This window comes from Mirounga angustirostris, unplaced genomic scaffold (assembly GCF_029215605.1).
Source record: "Mirounga angustirostris isolate CCGP_5_RB_7025 unplaced genomic scaffold, mMirAng1.0.hap1 SCAF_4, whole genome shotgun sequence".
Taxonomy (NCBI): Eukaryota; Metazoa; Chordata; class Mammalia; order Carnivora; family Phocidae; genus Mirounga; species Mirounga angustirostris.
In genome coordinates this window covers 142296496-142313489 of record NW_026991712.1, presented here as the reverse complement: position 1 = coordinate 142313489, position 16994 = coordinate 142296496, and the positions used below count along the sequence as shown (strand labels likewise).

Below are 16994 nucleotides of genomic sequence, written 5' to 3'. Positions count from 1 at the left end.
CGCGCTCCCTCCCGGAGGCTGTCTTGTCTCACACTGATTGGTCGGAGCCCAGAGGGTGCGTCCAATCAGCAATCCCTCCTGCGCAACCTATCCCCGCTCTTCCCGCCCCCTGCCGCCCCTGCCGCCCCTCTCGGGCACCTACTTTCTTTGTGACTGGTGCGCGCTCTGGTCACTCAGTGCGGCGGGGAGAGGTGTGCGGGAGTGGGCGGGAGGTGGGGGGAAGAGAGGGAGGGGCGGGAGGGGGCGGGGCGGGGGGCGGGGCTCAGGTGCTGAGCCGCGCGGTCGGGCCAGACCGAGGAGGGGGCTAACTGCGGAGGGGGGCGGAGCAGGGGCGGGGGCGGGGGCGAGGAGGGGGTTACGCCGGCGACGTCGGCAGCGCGAGGCTTCGCGCGTGAGCCGCGCGGGCTGGGCCTGGCTACGGAGCTTTCCCCGCCGGCGAGTAGGTCGTCGTCGACGCCGGCTCCTGGCGGAGCGCGGGGAGGAGGGAGGTGTCCCTGTCAGCGGCGTAGTCGACGGCGGCCCCGGCCATGGAAGAGACGCAGCCGCTTCCGCAGTCCGAGCTGCCGCTGTGCGACAGCCTTATCATCTGGGTGAGTACGAGAGGGCGAGGGGGGCCGAGGGGCGGAGGCGAGGTGCCCGGGGCCCCCAGTTCTCCGCAGGTGAGCCTGAGGAGTAAGCTGGGCCACCTGCGCCGCGGACCGGGCTCATTGCCCTCCGCGTCTCCTGTCGCCCTTGACCGCGGGAGTGCCACCTGCGGGTCGCGAGGCAGGCGTGTGTGTGTTTGAGTGTGTGTATGTTTGTGTCTGGAGACGAGGGAAGGGTAAAGGGAGCTCTGGAGGTAGGGACGGAGGAGGTTCCTCTTACTCCCCCCGATCATGCTTCTGACAGCTGTGGCTGGAGCCAAGTGTCCGTCCCCTTTACTCCTTGCTGCCCTATTTTCTCCCTCTGGGCCACCGACTCTCTCGCCTTCTGTCTGCTGAACAGCCTTCTTATACGGATCTTTGTGCCAGTTGGGAGCGAAGGCCCCCTCCGAAACTCCTCTCCCACCCAAACCACTTTGCTCTGCTTGGACACAGGTGACCAAGAGGTGGTTTTGGTTCCTGGATCATGAGAGCTTCTCCAGGATCTCAGGACATCCGATTTTGTAGAAGTCATTTAGAAGGGATATTTCCACGTATTTCCTGTGTGCAGAAGAAGACATGTTGGGGGGTGGGGGGCTTGTATTCCCCTTTTCTTGCGGGCCCCCCCTTCGCCCTCCAGTGGACAGCATATTCTTTAAAGAAAAAACCTAAACACGCACAAAGTGCAAACGAAATAACACTTGGCATTTCGTTTGCACTTTGTGCGTGTTTAGGTTTTTGTTTTTGTTTTTAAAGTAGGCTCTGCGCCCAGCAGGGCCTGAACTCAGGAACCTGAGATGAAGACCCTGACGCTTAACCCACTGAGCCACCCAGGTGCCCCTGTGCGTGTTTAGTATTTCTAATTAATTTGTGTTAGGTTTGGACAGGCAGAATCTGTCCCCACTATTCCCCTCAGTAAAATGACGTCTCACCTTTTGGAGATGCTCAGCCATCAGAGAGCTGGCATTCAGGTGTAGTTTCTAGTCCTTATTGGGCAAGTTTGATGCTTAATGGTCTGTCCACAAGGTGCTGTTGATGGTGCCCATCCCCAAGCTAGTTGTTTAGTTGTGTGTAGAGGGGTGTGTGCATAATGGAATGTATACAGACTGGATCAGGAGGTGATAATTGGTTGGTGAGATTCCCTAGCAATCTCCTAATTTGAGTAGTTCAAAAAAATGAGAGAAATCAGAGAAGGTTTCTGGCCACCTATGAAGTCTACTGGAAATAACCATAATTTAAAGCAGCATTTACAGTGTAGAGGTAAATAGCTTTTGTTGTAAGTGGAATGCAAGTATATAGGGTTTCTGAGTTAAAAGCAATTAGCTAACTGTTCATCTGTATTTTCATTTAAAATAAGTATTGGGGGGCGCCTGGGTGGCTCAGTCGTTAAGCGTCTGCCTTCTGCTCAGGTCATGATCCCAGGGTCCTGGGATCGAGCCCCCGCATCGGGCTCCCTGCTCCGCGGAAAGCCTGCTTCTCCCTCTCCCATTCCCCCTGTTTGTGTTCCCTCTCTCGCTGTGTCTCTCTCTGTCAAATAAATAAATAAAATCTTTAAAATAAATAAATAAATAAAATAAAATAAGGATTGGGATTTAGATGCTGTATTTTAAGACTGTCATGAAATAAGGCAACATTACTTTTAATGATGTGTTTTGTTAAAACAAGCGGCTAATTAAAGGGTGTATCCTAATCTGTTACTTTATTGCTCCAAACATCTGACGTAAGTAGTAAACTTAGTCTTTATGATGTCATTGACTTATATGAGGTAGTGGTGAAGTATAGGATTTTCTTGAATTGTATTGCAGTATTTTAAAATGTTATGTGACTATATCCATTCTTTGAACCAGTCTTTATTGAGTTCCTACTTTGTTCAAGGCACTGAGAAAGACAGATATTGAGAATAATCAAAGAACTTTACATTTTTTGCTGGAGTGGTAGACAGAGCTGTGCATTTTTACAATGCGAGGCAATATTCCTTAAAAACTGCAAAAATGGTATAGATGACAGGAAGTAATAGGTTATTTGCGTCTCCAGTTCTAAGGCTGCTGAAACACTACAGAGATAGTGGAATTATTGTGCAGATTGTTGCCTCTACACATGCTGCTACAGCCAAGTCTACCTGTTCCCATAACAATGCCCAGCCATATAAAGACTAAGAACAACCACACAGTTCCCCTCATGTTTCTCTTTGCAAACTTTTATCAGTCCCTGTTTGAGCCCCTAGCTTTTCTCCCCTCAGGAGAATGACCTCCTTATCTTTGGCTCTAGTTCTAGATCCCATCCGTTCTACCTCGTCTAAAACTTTGCTCTATCATTTGTCCTCTTTCTGTATTTACAACTTCTTCCTCTCCTTTGGCTCCTTCCTCTCAACATATTATTCGAAACTTATTCAAATCTTCCCTATCTTAAAGAGAAAGAACGAAGAGCCATCACTCTCTATTAGAACCACACAGTATTTCCCCTTCCCTATGCAGTCAAATTATTTGAGTTTTTTAATACTCATCCTTTATATTTCTTGAACTTTCATTCCCTCTTCAACCCACTGCACTTGAGTTTCTTTTCTCTAAGGCCTTCACCTCCTGGATTTGGCAAACTATTATATATTATCCTTATCTTACTTGATGTTTCCTTTGTGAAATGATTTTCTGCCTTGGTTTCTAGGGTACCTATCTGTTGGCCTCTCTTTACCTCTCCAGATGATTCCCAGTGAACATTGGTATCTTATTTTGCCTTTGCCAGCCACTGCATTGTTGATGTCACTACACTTCCCCAAGTTTCCCCAGACTCTCCTGATGCCACACTCCCCATGCCTACTGTGCTGCACTGATTTTCTATTTCTTGAGGAAGTTAAGCTGTTTTTAATACATCAGGTCTTTCTTAACTTTTCTGTCCTCTGCCTAGAATAGTCTCTTTCTAGTTCTTCTAGTGGCTGGCTTCTTTTCACCATTCAGTTCTTCAGATCTGTTGTCATCTTTCAGAATCAGTAACAGTGAATGACCTACCTGCCCCCTGCCCCCCACTCCTATCCTTTGTAACCTGTTACCCACTTCCTTTGTGTCTATAACATGTAACACTTTCTGAAGTCATCCTATTTGTTCCTTGGGGTCAGAGCCCTTGTATGACCAGTTTTCTGCTCTGTCCCCAGGAACAAGAAACTGACTGGAATCTCCAGTACAACATTGAATCAAAGTGGTGATAGTCAATATCCTTGTCTTAGTCCTGACCTCAGAGACCAGTATTTCACCATTAAGTAGGTTCTTTTAGATACCAGGGATGAACTTCTAACTATTATAGAGGATTGATGGATTTCAACAAGTAGAAATCAGGGGAAATGAATTTCTAAACACAGGGAAGAACCCCTGGCGGTAATGTAAATGGTCTCCTTTGGCAGTAGATCAAAAAGAGGTAGTGGAATACACATCTTGTCATGATATCTCTCATCTCTTAATGTGCTTCCTGCCATATTGAGTAATGTTACATGTTGAGGGGAAGTAGTAGGAGATATAAGATTAAAAAGTTATGATGGGGTTAAATCATGGAGGTGAGAAGACGGTAGTAGACTGTGTTCTTTCAGCATGAGACAGTATTCTGGGACAGTAGAAGCAACACTAACAGAATTTGAGAAGTCATAAAGAAAAGCTGGCTAGTAAAGAGATGCCTTTTTTGGCAGTTATTAAGTTATATTTTATAATATGGAACTTATCTTAAAATAGTTCTTAGAAATGTTATACTGCTACTTAGCAAAAAAACTCAGGGCTGGAGGATAAATTTGGGCACCATTTACAAGGTAGAGGGAGTATTTAAGAGTTTTAAGTATTCATATGAAGATAAATTTAATTCTGCCTCTTAGTTCTGTGACATTTGGAAATTTAAAATTTTTGGACTTCGATTTCACCAATAAAATCAGAGTTGAACCATATTTGTTTTAATGGCTTTCTTAGTTCTTGTGTTTTTTGACTTTGACAGGCAGGTGAAGGAAAAACTCATGCCAAATATATGCCCAAATTAACAAAAAATATTAAAGGCTGAATCATTTTTATGAAAACCATGAAACTCAGAACAATAATCTTCTTTCTGAAAAGAGCATTTGGAGGAGGAGAATATGAGAATAGAGCTGACCCAAAGTTGAGTTTTCATTGGCTGTTAGTTATGAAAATCCTTGTTTTTTTCTTGATTTTGGTGACATTTACATTGAAGCAATTCAGGAACAACATTTCCACAGTTCTGATTATTTGCTTTGTTTAAAGATAAAGAAGAAACTAAGATGGTTATTTGCCAGAACACTGTGGTTACTGATAGAAGCCCGGTCTGTCCCTTTTGGGCCACTCACTAAAAGACTTTAGCTTTTCTTCAGCTCTCTGAAGAATACTATGAGAGGAGACATTTTTCCTTCATCCCTCTGTTTTGGCCTCCTTACCCATACCGAGCTTTTTTAATTTATTCACTCTTCTTGGTTATAAAGCCTTTCTATTTGGCCAAATGAATTTATATTCTATGTTATCTAATTTATTTTGCAACTAGTTAAAGAACTTTCAGGAGACTCCGATTTCCATGTCTTAGGAAGGAAAAATTGATCTTAATCTAGACATGGTGGGCAACAAGGCAACTACTACTACTTTTACATATTTCTTTACTATTTTGCTTGATATTCTGTGCTTCCGAAATCATCCTTTTTAGATAACTAATCATATCCATTTTGTAAAAAGTTAATGAAGCAAAGTGTCAGTAGGAAGGGTTGAAAAGTGGGAGCCACATTTTACCTGAAAGTATATGATTGTCTTCTTTTTAAAGATGCCCTGGGGTTTTTCTTCCCTGTACATCCACTTAATTGCAAAATCCTTATTATTTTATATTTTAAATTCCATCAATTCATTCTGTCTTCTTAGTTAGCATTACCTTAATTAGCTCTAAGCCATCCATTTTATCAACAAGACCATTGCAGGAACCTTCTAACCGACTCAGGTGTAAAATACTCTCTTCCTTTCTCTGTCACTATTGCTGCTATTCAAAATATGCTAAAGGTGTCACTCTCTTCCTTACTACTCTTCAGGGATTCATTATCACCCAGAGCGATGGTTCTAAAAAACTGATGTGCATAACAATCTCTTAGGGATTTTCTGGTTTAATATGTCTAGAGATTCTGATACTTATTGTTCTTCAACCCCAAACTTTGAGAAACCCTGAATCACAGTTAATTGCTAACAGCTGTTGAGCTTGTACCATGTGCCAGGTGCTGATCTAAATTTGCTGTTTGCTGATTCATTTAATTCTCACAACCATCTTTTGAGGTAGAAACTATTCTACTGTTTCCTATTATAAGGATGATACCATCAAGGGTAAGTCCAGGCTTGTCATGGCCCTCCAGAGTCCTGACCCATGTCTGTTTTCTTACCCCCAACCCCCTTGGTTGTCACCACTTCTCTTTCCTCTTTGCACTGGAAATCCAGTAATACTGAACTGTATGCTGCGTAAAAATACCATTTCCTTTCATGTATTTTTGCTCTTATAATGTTTCTATTTCCTGAAGCTTCCTTGTCTTGGCCCTTTCTTTACTCAAGACCTTCTGTTCAGGAATCATCTCTAAGAATTCTTTCCTAAGTACAAGCCCTAATTAAATTAGTTAACTCCCATCTATTTCAGAATAATTTGTGCATAATGTAGTCATGAGACTGGGAATGGCATTTTCTAGAAATAATTTATGTCTTTTTCTACTCTCCTTAACTCTTGACTGAAACTGCTTGAGGGTAGAAAACTGGTGATTTTCCTTTGTAACCCCATCATATATTACAGTGCCCACATAGAGTAAGGATCTCAGTAAAGTATCTTTGTATGTATACTTTGAAAGTAACTATGTCTAGATTTATTTGTCTGTGTCATCCTTCTATGTTGTATTAGGATAATGGAGATAGATTTGTAGAATCTCAAAATGAACAATCACTAAAAGTGAATCATGGGGAGAGAATTGTATCAGATTACAATACTTAAGTGGTAAACTAAGGAATAATAATTGAATAGTAAAGGAGATGAATATGTATAGGAAAAGAGAATCATAGTGTATTTAATTTAAGATCATTATGGGTTCAGATGAGTTTTCTAGGAAGCATATGAACCATTGTAGCTCTGTTGTAATTTGCTTTTCAAGAATTCTTCTGTCTTATATTTGCTTATTAGAAAAAGATGCCACAGTTCCACTTCTCTCTCTCTCTTTTATTTATTTGCGGGGGAGGGGCAGAAGGAGAGGGAGAGAGAGTTAAGCAGATGCTGCGCTGAGCGTGGAGCCCGATACAGGGCTTGATCTCACAGCCCAGAGATCACGACCTGAACCAAAACAAGAGTCACACACCTAACCGACTGTGCCACCTAGGCACCCCCACTTCTCTTTTTAATAGGTACATGAATGTTTAACAAATAGAGATTTGAAAAGAGTAATATCTAAAGCCGAAGTAGATAGAAACAACTTGATGTGATGGGTGGGCTCTGGACCGTTCATGCCCTGAGACTAATTGTTGGATGGCAGGCTAAGACCCTGCCTTATTTCAGAGCTCACTGGTCAATTAAGTAGTTTTATTTTTTTATTTTTATTTTTTTTTAAAGATTTTATTTAAAATAAAATTTTTTTATTTTAATAAAATAATGGAGTGGGAGAGGAAGAAGCAGGCTTCCCGTGAAGCAGGGAGCCCGATGCAGGGCTGGATCCCAGGATCCTGGGATCACGACCTGAGCCAAAGGCAGACACTTAGCAACTGAGCCACCCAGGCGCCCCAATTAAGTAGTTTTAGACTTGACATTTCTAGCCTTTGTTGTCCTACCACATGATGTGAATGAAGTTTTAATTTGAAATAATAGGTTTTCCTAAAGCTTTTTCTGATGTTATTCTAAAAATGAACACAATGCTGTCTATCTTAAGAGCATTATATGCGGCTTTCAGAAATTCTGAAGTACTTCATACATTACATCAGTGTATTTAACTATTTTAGGTATGATTATTCATGATTTTATGAATTGTTAAGTGTTTACTTTTATAAAAATATTACATAGCCGTAGAAACTTATTAATATAGTTTCATTGGTTTGGCACAGTCTGAATTTAAACAAAACAGGACAATTTTTAGCTTGATGATGTTCGTTCATATATATATATGTGTGTGTGTGTGTATATATATGTATATATGTATGTACGTTTGGGAGGGTTGGTAACACTACCCTGTAAGTATAAAGAGGCAGCAAAGTCATCTGCTCTATGTCATTTTAGCTGCAGACATTCAATACTGATGCACCTTGTCAGGATGTCACACAGCTGACTAATGGAGTTGCCATGGCACAAGTTCTTCATCAAATGTAAGTAGTGGTCTAGACTGATTTTGAAAGAATTGTAAACCCAGTACCAAGGAAGAAAGCTTAGACTCATATTCTAAAAGTCACTGAAACTGTATCCTATGAAGTCCTGACAGCCATATGGTACCAAGGCACTATTGCATCTGGGGAACAAAAAAGTTTACCACTTGATTATTCCTTGCTTATTCACAGAGATAGATCTTAACTAAATGAGCAAACAGGATTCTTATCTATTTAAGAGATTTTAATTTTAAGCTTGTTCTGGTCACATTCACAAGTTAGAGTAACTGGAAAAGAAACAGTTTAAATGACTGGTATAATTGTTTATAATGTTTTTTCCCCCCAGTTATATTACTGTCATTGGAAGGTATCAATGCATGAAGATTATTACTTTAGAGATAACTGAAATATAAATACCAGATTTGGAAAAATAATAAATTTTAAAATCTATATTTGAATTACAAGTAGAACTTCTATAACTCCACTAATAATGAAATGAGGTATAAAACAAATTTGAAGTCACAAATATTGGGGAATCTTAACTAATAATTCTGTTTGGGTTAGACCCATTAGGTATAATTATATAGTAGCAGAAGCTCATAAATCCATTATTTCCCAATTTTTGCCAAACATTGTGCAAGGATTATGATTATAACATCTACAATATGAGCTCTACCCTTAGTAGGAACAAATGGAGCCAATTTATTAATTGATAGTCATATTGATTTTGTATTTGCTTACTTTTATGATAATTCTTCAATGAGACCAGAATCCTACCTCTACCACTTGTTTTATAGCCAGAAATTGTTTATTTAATTATTGCCATCATTTTGTCAAGGTTTGTTGTGATTGACATTGAAAACCCCCTAGATGGATTTGCCAAAATTCCTTCTCACCCTCAGAAAGACAACTTAAAATGTCAAAATTCTAGTTGCTTGGCATCTTCAACATGATGTAATTTGAATAGACAGATTTTATGGTTAACTCAAGATTAACACGTTAAGAGACAAACTTAACATGTTAACATTTTTTTTGGTAGTCTTCTAAAATATGCCTTCCCTCCCCTGTTTTCTTAAAAATGGTTCTTAAACGTTTTTTTATTTATACCCTGTTTAGTTTCAAAGTGATTTCATTGGTCAGAAGCAAGCATTCTTGATATTGATTTGGGAAAAGTCCTCATTGTTTTTTGTCGTTAGAATGTATGCCTTGCCTTTGCTTATTGCCATATGTTGTGGGTATTGGTGTAGATGCAGCTACATTGTGGTTGGTGTGGATTGTAAGGCTGGTATGCGTTCATTAACTTCAACAGTGCCATCCAGAGCTCTTATTTATATGTGTTGTGGTGGCTCTGGTAGCTTTTATGCTATAACACAATGGATGAGACCTGTTTTTACCATGATGTGATACAATGGCTCTTTGACTCCCTATACTTTAACACTGTACCTGATGTTTAGAGTAGGGCCAATTCAAATTTAGCTCAACTCTACCCTTTATCACCAACTCATTTTCCATAATCTGTTGGATTCTGCTGTCACTGCTGATCCTCTGTCTCTCTGATTTTCCTCTTCTTTTTTGTTTTCTTTTTTGTCTCTTACTATCTTCTAATACTTTTCTGCAAGAATAATATAATAGCCCACCGATCAGAAAGCTCTCTTTCTTCATAAAACATAAGACTGACCTAAAATTGGATCGAAACCTCTTTTTTGCTTTGCCTGTTTTTGCATGTACTTAGCTATCTAAGCCTCCTTATCATCTAAGGATTATTTAAAATTTATTTTTCTTTTTGAATCCCTTTCTTGTTTGGTAGCTTTCCAGAGGTCTGGATTTGTTAGTGAAACTTAGAAGCATACATTTTTTCCTAGTTGGATCAGTATATCATATTCCTGCTAAAAGAGCACATTTTACCATATTTCTTTGAACACTTCAAAGCACTTTGTATATGTTACAGTCTATTATGTACTGCATTGATTGCAATTGTGACTCATATCAAATCACATCAAAGTTGTTACTGAAATGAAAAGGGAAATTTTGCTTTCTAAGGAAGTAGTAACATTAAATGAATAATTCTTTTATTATTTACCTGAGGCAAGTATGCTAAAGAATAAGATCATAAAAATCAATGCCTGGGGCACCTGGGTGGTACAGTTGGTTAAGTGTCTGACTCTTGGTTTCAGCTCAGGTCCTGATCTCAGGGTTGTGAGATCCAGCTCCACATTAGGCTCTGCACTCAGCATGGAGTCTGTTTAAGATTCTCTCTCCCTCTCTTTCTGCCACTACTCCCCCCCTCACTGCCCTGTGCTTACTTACTCTCTCTAAAAAATAAATAAATAAATCTTTAAAAAATGAAAATCAATGCCCAAACCATATAAGTTAGACATGGGGAGTCACAGACTTACTGTTAGGGTTCTACAAGTTCCTAATTATTATCTCTGGTCTGAATACGTAATATATATATGTATTTTTAAAATATATGTAGATATTTAAAAAACACATGGGGAAAAATTATAACTAACTGCATTGGTTTCCTAGGGTTTCCATAACAAAGTACCACAGAGTGGATGGCTTAAAACAACAAAAATTTGTTCTCATAATTCTGGAGGCTAGAAATCCTAAATCAAGTTAGAAAGTATTTCTCAGGATATTATAGACTGAATGTTTGTATCCATTCCAAATGTATATGTTGAAGCCCTAACCCCCGTGTAGCTATATTGGAGATGAGGCCTCTGAAAAATAATTAAGGTTAAATAAGGTCATAAGAGTGGGGCCCTGATCTGATAGGATTATGATCCTTAGAGACATTAGAGAGTTCACTTGAGCATACCAAGAAGAGGTCATGTGATCACACAGCGAGATGGCAGCCACCTACAAGCTTAGAGAAGAGACCTGAGAGTGAAACCTATTTTGCCAGCATCTTGATCTTGAACTTCCAGCTTCCAGAACTGTGGGATATAAATTACGGTTGTGTAAGCCACCCAGTTTGTGGTCTTTTGTTATGGAAGTTTGAGCAGACTAAGACACAGGGCTGGAGTTGATTTGGAGTAGAAAGAAAGACAAGGAGGAACACAAGATAAAAGGAGGAAAGCTAGAAGAGGTTATGTTGAGATCCATTTTCTAGAGGTAATTAAAGAATCCTATATCAAGATATCTTTAGGGTCAGTTAGAAGACTGGTTTAGTAGTCAGTGTTCTCCAGAGGAATAGAATCAATAAGACGTGGGCATATACTATTGTATATGTGTACACATACACGGTGGGGAGAGAGGTTTGTTTTTAGGAATTGGCTCATGTGATTGTGGAGGCTGGCAAGTTCAGAATTCACAGGTCAGGCCTGCAGGCCAGAGATTTAGAGAAGAGCTGATGTTGTAACTAGAGTCCATAGACGATCTGTTGGCAGAGTTCACTCTTTCTTGAGAGAGGTTATTCTTTTTCTTCAGCTGATTGGATGAAGTCCACCCATATTATGGAGGGTAATGTGTTTTACTTAAAGTCCACTGATTTGAATGATAATATTATCTAAAAAATACTTTCATAGCCACATCCAAGCATGTTTGAGCAAAAAATGACCTAGCCAAGGTGATACATAAAAGTAACCATCACAACTGGTTTACCTATTTCACTTAATCTGATGTCAAAAGAAAGTGCATTTGCTTTGATACAGTTTGACTCATTTATGGATCAGACTTTTTAGGTAAATACTTTGTTAGAAATATACCATTTATACATCTAGCCAAATTATTTTGGTAATTGTAGCCTTAGCATCTGGGAAAGGTTGAATAAAATTAATGTTAATTTGCTCAGAAGAAAATGGCTACAGATTCCACATAGATGAATTAGAAACGGCTAAGTCTTATTGTAATTTTTTTTAAGAAATTCAAGGTCATTATCATTGTATTGTACAAATAAGCATTTTGATTAACACAGCTATATAGTTTTTTTTAATTTTTAAAAAAACCTGTGGAGACAGTGATCTTGTCTTTAAAATACGATAGTCCTTTCAGTATAATGTCTTAGATTAAAGACATTGCCTTTAATATCTGTTGGGAAGGAAATGTCCAGACTTTTCAAATCTTTTATTATATGTTTCCTTTTTTTGTTTACATAGGGAACAATGTTTATAGTTGTGTGTACAGTGGGGGTCTACAACAAGAAGTGTATATTTTCAAACAATTTTTTAATGATTTAACAATTTTTGTAAATCATTTTCAGGCTTCTGCAGCTGTAGATTCTCACTGTGAATCCCTTGCTTGCTCATGCATAAGTGTATTTGCAATACCAAATATACAGGTTTAGTATTTTTGCCTGTTAGTGATTGTTTCACATGTGTAACGTTTTGGTTGAGATGTTAAATGGTGGACGAGTACTGTGGATGTGAATGTGGGAAGTAATTTTAATCATGTGTAATTGGTCACAAGGCCTAAGTTGCAGTAACTATTGCTGTTTTATTTAACAATGCCTTGTTGCTTTGTATGCATTAACCGTTTGGGTGTAAAGATTGTGTGTCTATCCAACAGGGAGCCACAGTATTTAAATTGACCAACCTAATGTTACAACTACTTTGAGGTGGCCAAATGTAAACTAAAAGCCTTAATTAAAGTGGTGCAATTTTGTATAACTTAGCATCAGTAGTTCAATAAATTTGGATTGCCATGCAAGGGCTTACATTATAATTAAAAAAAAAAAAAAAAAGAAAAGAAAAGAAACAGCTAAGTCATTTTTGGTTACCCCAGTCAGAAGTGGTATCTTCTATATTAGAGCATCTGAGGCAGAATGATTTCTGAAAAGCTAAGCACTGTGTTCTAGTTTCAGCTTTACATTTTTAACTTCAGGCATTGGAAAAGAATCCCTTTGATTTCTTCCCTCACTTTTTTTTTTTTAAAGATTTTATTTATTTGGCAGAGAGAGAGGAGGAGAGAGCACAAATAGGCAGAGCAAGAGGGAGAAGGAGACTCTTCACTGAGCAAGGAGCCCAAAATGGGACTCGATCCCAGGACCCTGGGATCCTGACCTGAGCCTAAGGCAGACACTTAACCGACTGAGCCACCCAGGCGCCCCTCTTCCCTCACTTTTGTTGGCTTATGTGTGAAGTAAAAATTTAGATGAGACTTCGAAGACCTCCGCTAGTACTATTATTCTGTTAGTTTGTAGTGTTTGTTTAACGATTACAGCATTTCTCTCATTCTCCTTTGAGTATAGTTTTTGTGCTCTTTTCTTTCCCACTTTAATAGTTATTTCCCTAAGAGTCATGTAGTAAATTATTCATCTTCATATTAATCTTGCTCAATTCCTTACTCAGAGCAAGCATCCAAATATTTGTTTAGAATATGTATGATCTATTAACACAGTTCACTATAGTCAAATGTTATTCTTTGAAACCTAAAAAACTGATATAGCAATTCTTTGTCTTGGCCTTCCATATTAATATGACTTAACTTTACAAGTTTAAAACTAAATTTGTCCTTGTAGACTTCTCATTACACTCATTCTACTCAATTACAATCAAATAGATTTATTTTGGGCTTTGCCATATACTAGTGTCACTTTGGGAAAATCACTTATCTTCTCTCATCCTCAGTTCCCTGAAGAGTAAGATTGAGGATAATCATAACCAATCCTTTGCCAATTACTATGATATTGAAATGTTGCACTATGGAAAAACAGCAAGCACAGTGCTTGATACAGAGTAGACACATTAAAATGTTAGTTTTCTTCTCCCCCCCCCCCTTTTAGGATTGGGACTTTTACATCTTCCTGCTACCAGAGTATCTAGTATGAGATACTTAGTAAATGTTTATTAAATTGAAGATGTTAATGAATTAAGTAATTTATTATGAGAAATTACAAAAGAAATCCTTAGGAATTACTAAAAATTCAGTGGGTTCATTTAAATAATATTTACTACTCTTATTAAGGGCAAGCTTTAAGATATAAATATTGATATATTGATTTAATTTGATGCTTTCTATGTAACAAAAACATCTTAATGTTTTGCACTTGTATTTTTGTTTCAGTGATGTAGCTTGGTTCAATGAATCTTGGTTAAGCCGAATTAAAGAGGATATTGGTGACAACTGGAGAATAAAGGTATACAAAATAAGTAGTAGAAGCACTTAATCCAAACAGTGATTTTAAAATTAACACTAAACTCAATTAAATCATTTTTAAAAATTAATTTAAGGGTGCATTTTATTGTGTACAGTTTGAGTTATGTATGTTCTTATGTAACTACTGTCATAATTAGATGTGGAACATTTCCATTAACCCAAAACATGCACTTACATGCCTCTTCCCAGTTAATCCCCACTCCTCCCTTGGCCCCATGGATCTGCTTTCTGTCACTGTAGATTTTTAGAGTTCCATATAAATGGAATCAGACATTATATACTCTGTTACTCTTTGTGTCTGGCATTTTTCACTCGCTGTGATGTTTTTGAGACTCATCCATGTTGTCTGTATTAGTTCTTTCTTTCTTTTTTTTCCCTGAGTAGTATTTCATTACATTGATACACCACAATTTGCTTACCCATTCACTTGTTAATGGCTATTGGAATTGTTTCTGTGTTTACCTACTTTGGGTACAATTGCAATGACATATATCTAATTTTTCTTGGGTAAATTCCTGAATGTAATTGTATCCCATTGTGTAGGTATATATTTAACCTTCTAAGAAACTACCAGACTGATTTTCCATTTCTTCTTAGGTCAGTTTTGTTGTGTCTTGTAGGGCATTTGTGTGTTTCATTTAGGTTATCCAATTTGTTGGCATACAGTTGTTCTTAACTGTTCTTAACTGGGTTTCATTTAGGTTATCCAATTTGTTGACATATAGTTGTTCTTAACTGTTTTGCTAAAAATACGTTGATGACTCTGATCTTTAGTGATGTATCCTTTTTCTCTACTGATGTTGGCAATTTGTGTCTTTTCTTTTTTTCTTGATAAGTTTGGCTTGACATTTTTCAAGTTTATTGGTTTCTTTTTAAGAACTAGCTTTTGTTTTCTATTTTATAGATTTCTTCCCTATTATTTCCTTTCCTCTACTTACATATTCTCTTCTTTTTCTTGTGTCTTAAAGTGGAAAATTAAATCATAAGTTTTAGGTCTTTTATTTTCCTAATATTAAACATTGCCTTACACATCCCACACATTTTGACATGCTGTGTTCCTATTTTCATTCAGTTCAAAATATTCATTCATTTCCCATGTGGTTTCCTTTGACCCACAGGTAGATTAGAAATAGTTATTTCAAATTGTAAATATTTGAGGATTTTTTAGGTACTTTTCTTGTATTTATTGATTTCTAATTTAATTCCATTTTTGTTTGAGAACATAACTCTGTATTAAGAAATTCTTTTACATTTATTGAGACTTATTTTACAACCTAACATATGGTTTGTCTTGGTGAATGTTCTGTGTGCACCTGAAAACAACATGTATTCTGCAGATGGATTATGTCAAATGTATTGATAGTACTGTTGCATCTTTTATATCTTTATTGATTTTCTGTCTGATTATTCTATCAGTTATGGAAGAGGAGTCCTTAAATCTCTAACAGTGATTGTGGATTTGTTGATTTCTCTCAGTTCTAGTTAACTTTTAAATCATGTAATTTGAATTCTGTTATTAAGTTTATATACATCAATTTTTAAATGTCTTCTTGATGAATGAATCTGTTTATTATTATGAAAGGCCTTTTGTTATCCCTGGAAATCTTTGTTCTGCAGTCTAATTTGTCTGATATTAAAGTAACCACTCCAGTTTTATGATTATTTTTTGCTTTAGTGTATCTTTTTTTTTATTCTTTTAATCTGTCTTTATATTAGGTCTTTCATGTAGACACCTAACAGTTGAGTCTTCCTTTTTTTAATCTAGAGACCATTTCTTTATTTTGTGCTTTAAGAAAACACTTCTATTCTTATATTCCTGTTTTCAGTTAAATCTGTGAACAAATTGAAGCTAGCAGTTTTAACATTATTGTCTTCTTATTCTTTCATCTCTCATTTCTTGGCCCATTTCTATTGACTGAATTTTCTCCTTATTATGATCCACATTTTCCCGCTTCTTCACATATGTAGTAGTTTTTTATTGGATGCTAGACAGTATGAATTTCATTGTTGAGTGACGGATTTTTTGTTTTCCTTTAAAGAGTGTTGGACTTTGTTCTTGCAGGCAGTTAAGATACTTGTGAATCGGTTTGATCCTTTCGAAGCTTTGGAGGTTAGGAGATCTAGAATTATTTTTCCTCTAGGGCTAGGTTAGACCCTTTACTAAGGTGTGACCAGGGTCTTTAGTGAGTGCTTGTTGATGCAGATAGTCTCTTCACTGTGACTGGTGGGAATTTGAACAATTTCTGGCCCTGTGTAAGCTCTGGGAATTGTTCAGCTTAAAATTCCTTGGATTGTTTTTTCCTTGGAAGTTATTCTTTTTTTTTTTTTTTTAAAGATTTTATTTATTTATTTGACAGAGAGAGAGAGATCCAGCCAGAGAGGGAACAGAAGCAGGGGGAGTGGGAGAGGGAGAAGCAGGCTTCCCACGGAGCAGGGAGCCCGATGCAGGGCTTGATCCTGGGACGCTGGGATCATGACCTGAGCCGAAGGCAGGCGCTTAACGGCTGAGCCACCCAGGCGCCCCAGAAGTTATTCTTGACTGGGGAAAAAAATAAAAAAAAAAGTGAAATTATTTTTGTTTAATTTCAGTTTCACCCATGCACATGCAAATTGGTATTCAGCTGAAAGTGACAAACACTGTGCAAATTTGTGAAACATCTTCTCGCTGTAGGGCTCACCTCTTTGTCTGCCCTGCAAATTCTAACTCCCTTGACCTTCCTGAACTTCTGATGTCTTATCTCCTTAACTCAGTGAGAACATCAGGCTTTGTTTAGTTTCTACCATTTTATTTCATGGAATGAAAATTGCCTCCAGAGAGAAATCTTGGACTAGAGTTGGGCTCATCTTGTTTTGTTTTCCTCCTCCATATTGTCCAGTGGCTAAAGCTTGGAAAACGTCGTTCCTTGTATTTTGTCCTGTTGTCTATTGTTTGTGGCAAGAG

At 38.0% G+C, this 16994-nt stretch overlaps 1 protein-coding gene across 1 annotated transcript in view; it reads left to right on the top strand.

Moving 5' to 3' along the window:
- The first annotated feature begins 374 nt into the window (after positions 1–374).
- The window catches only part of HOOK1 (hook microtubule tethering protein 1), a 60458-nt gene continuing 43838 nt past the window's right edge, over positions 375–16994 (top strand). Inside the window, exons 1-3 of the mRNA XM_064589059.1 lie at positions 375–590; positions 7872–7957; positions 13961–14033. Of these exons, the coding sequence (XP_064445129.1) occupies positions 528–590; positions 7872–7957; positions 13961–14033 (222 nt within the window). The 5' untranslated portion in view covers positions 375–527. The remainder of the gene's footprint in view (positions 591–7871; positions 7958–13960; positions 14034–16994) is intronic.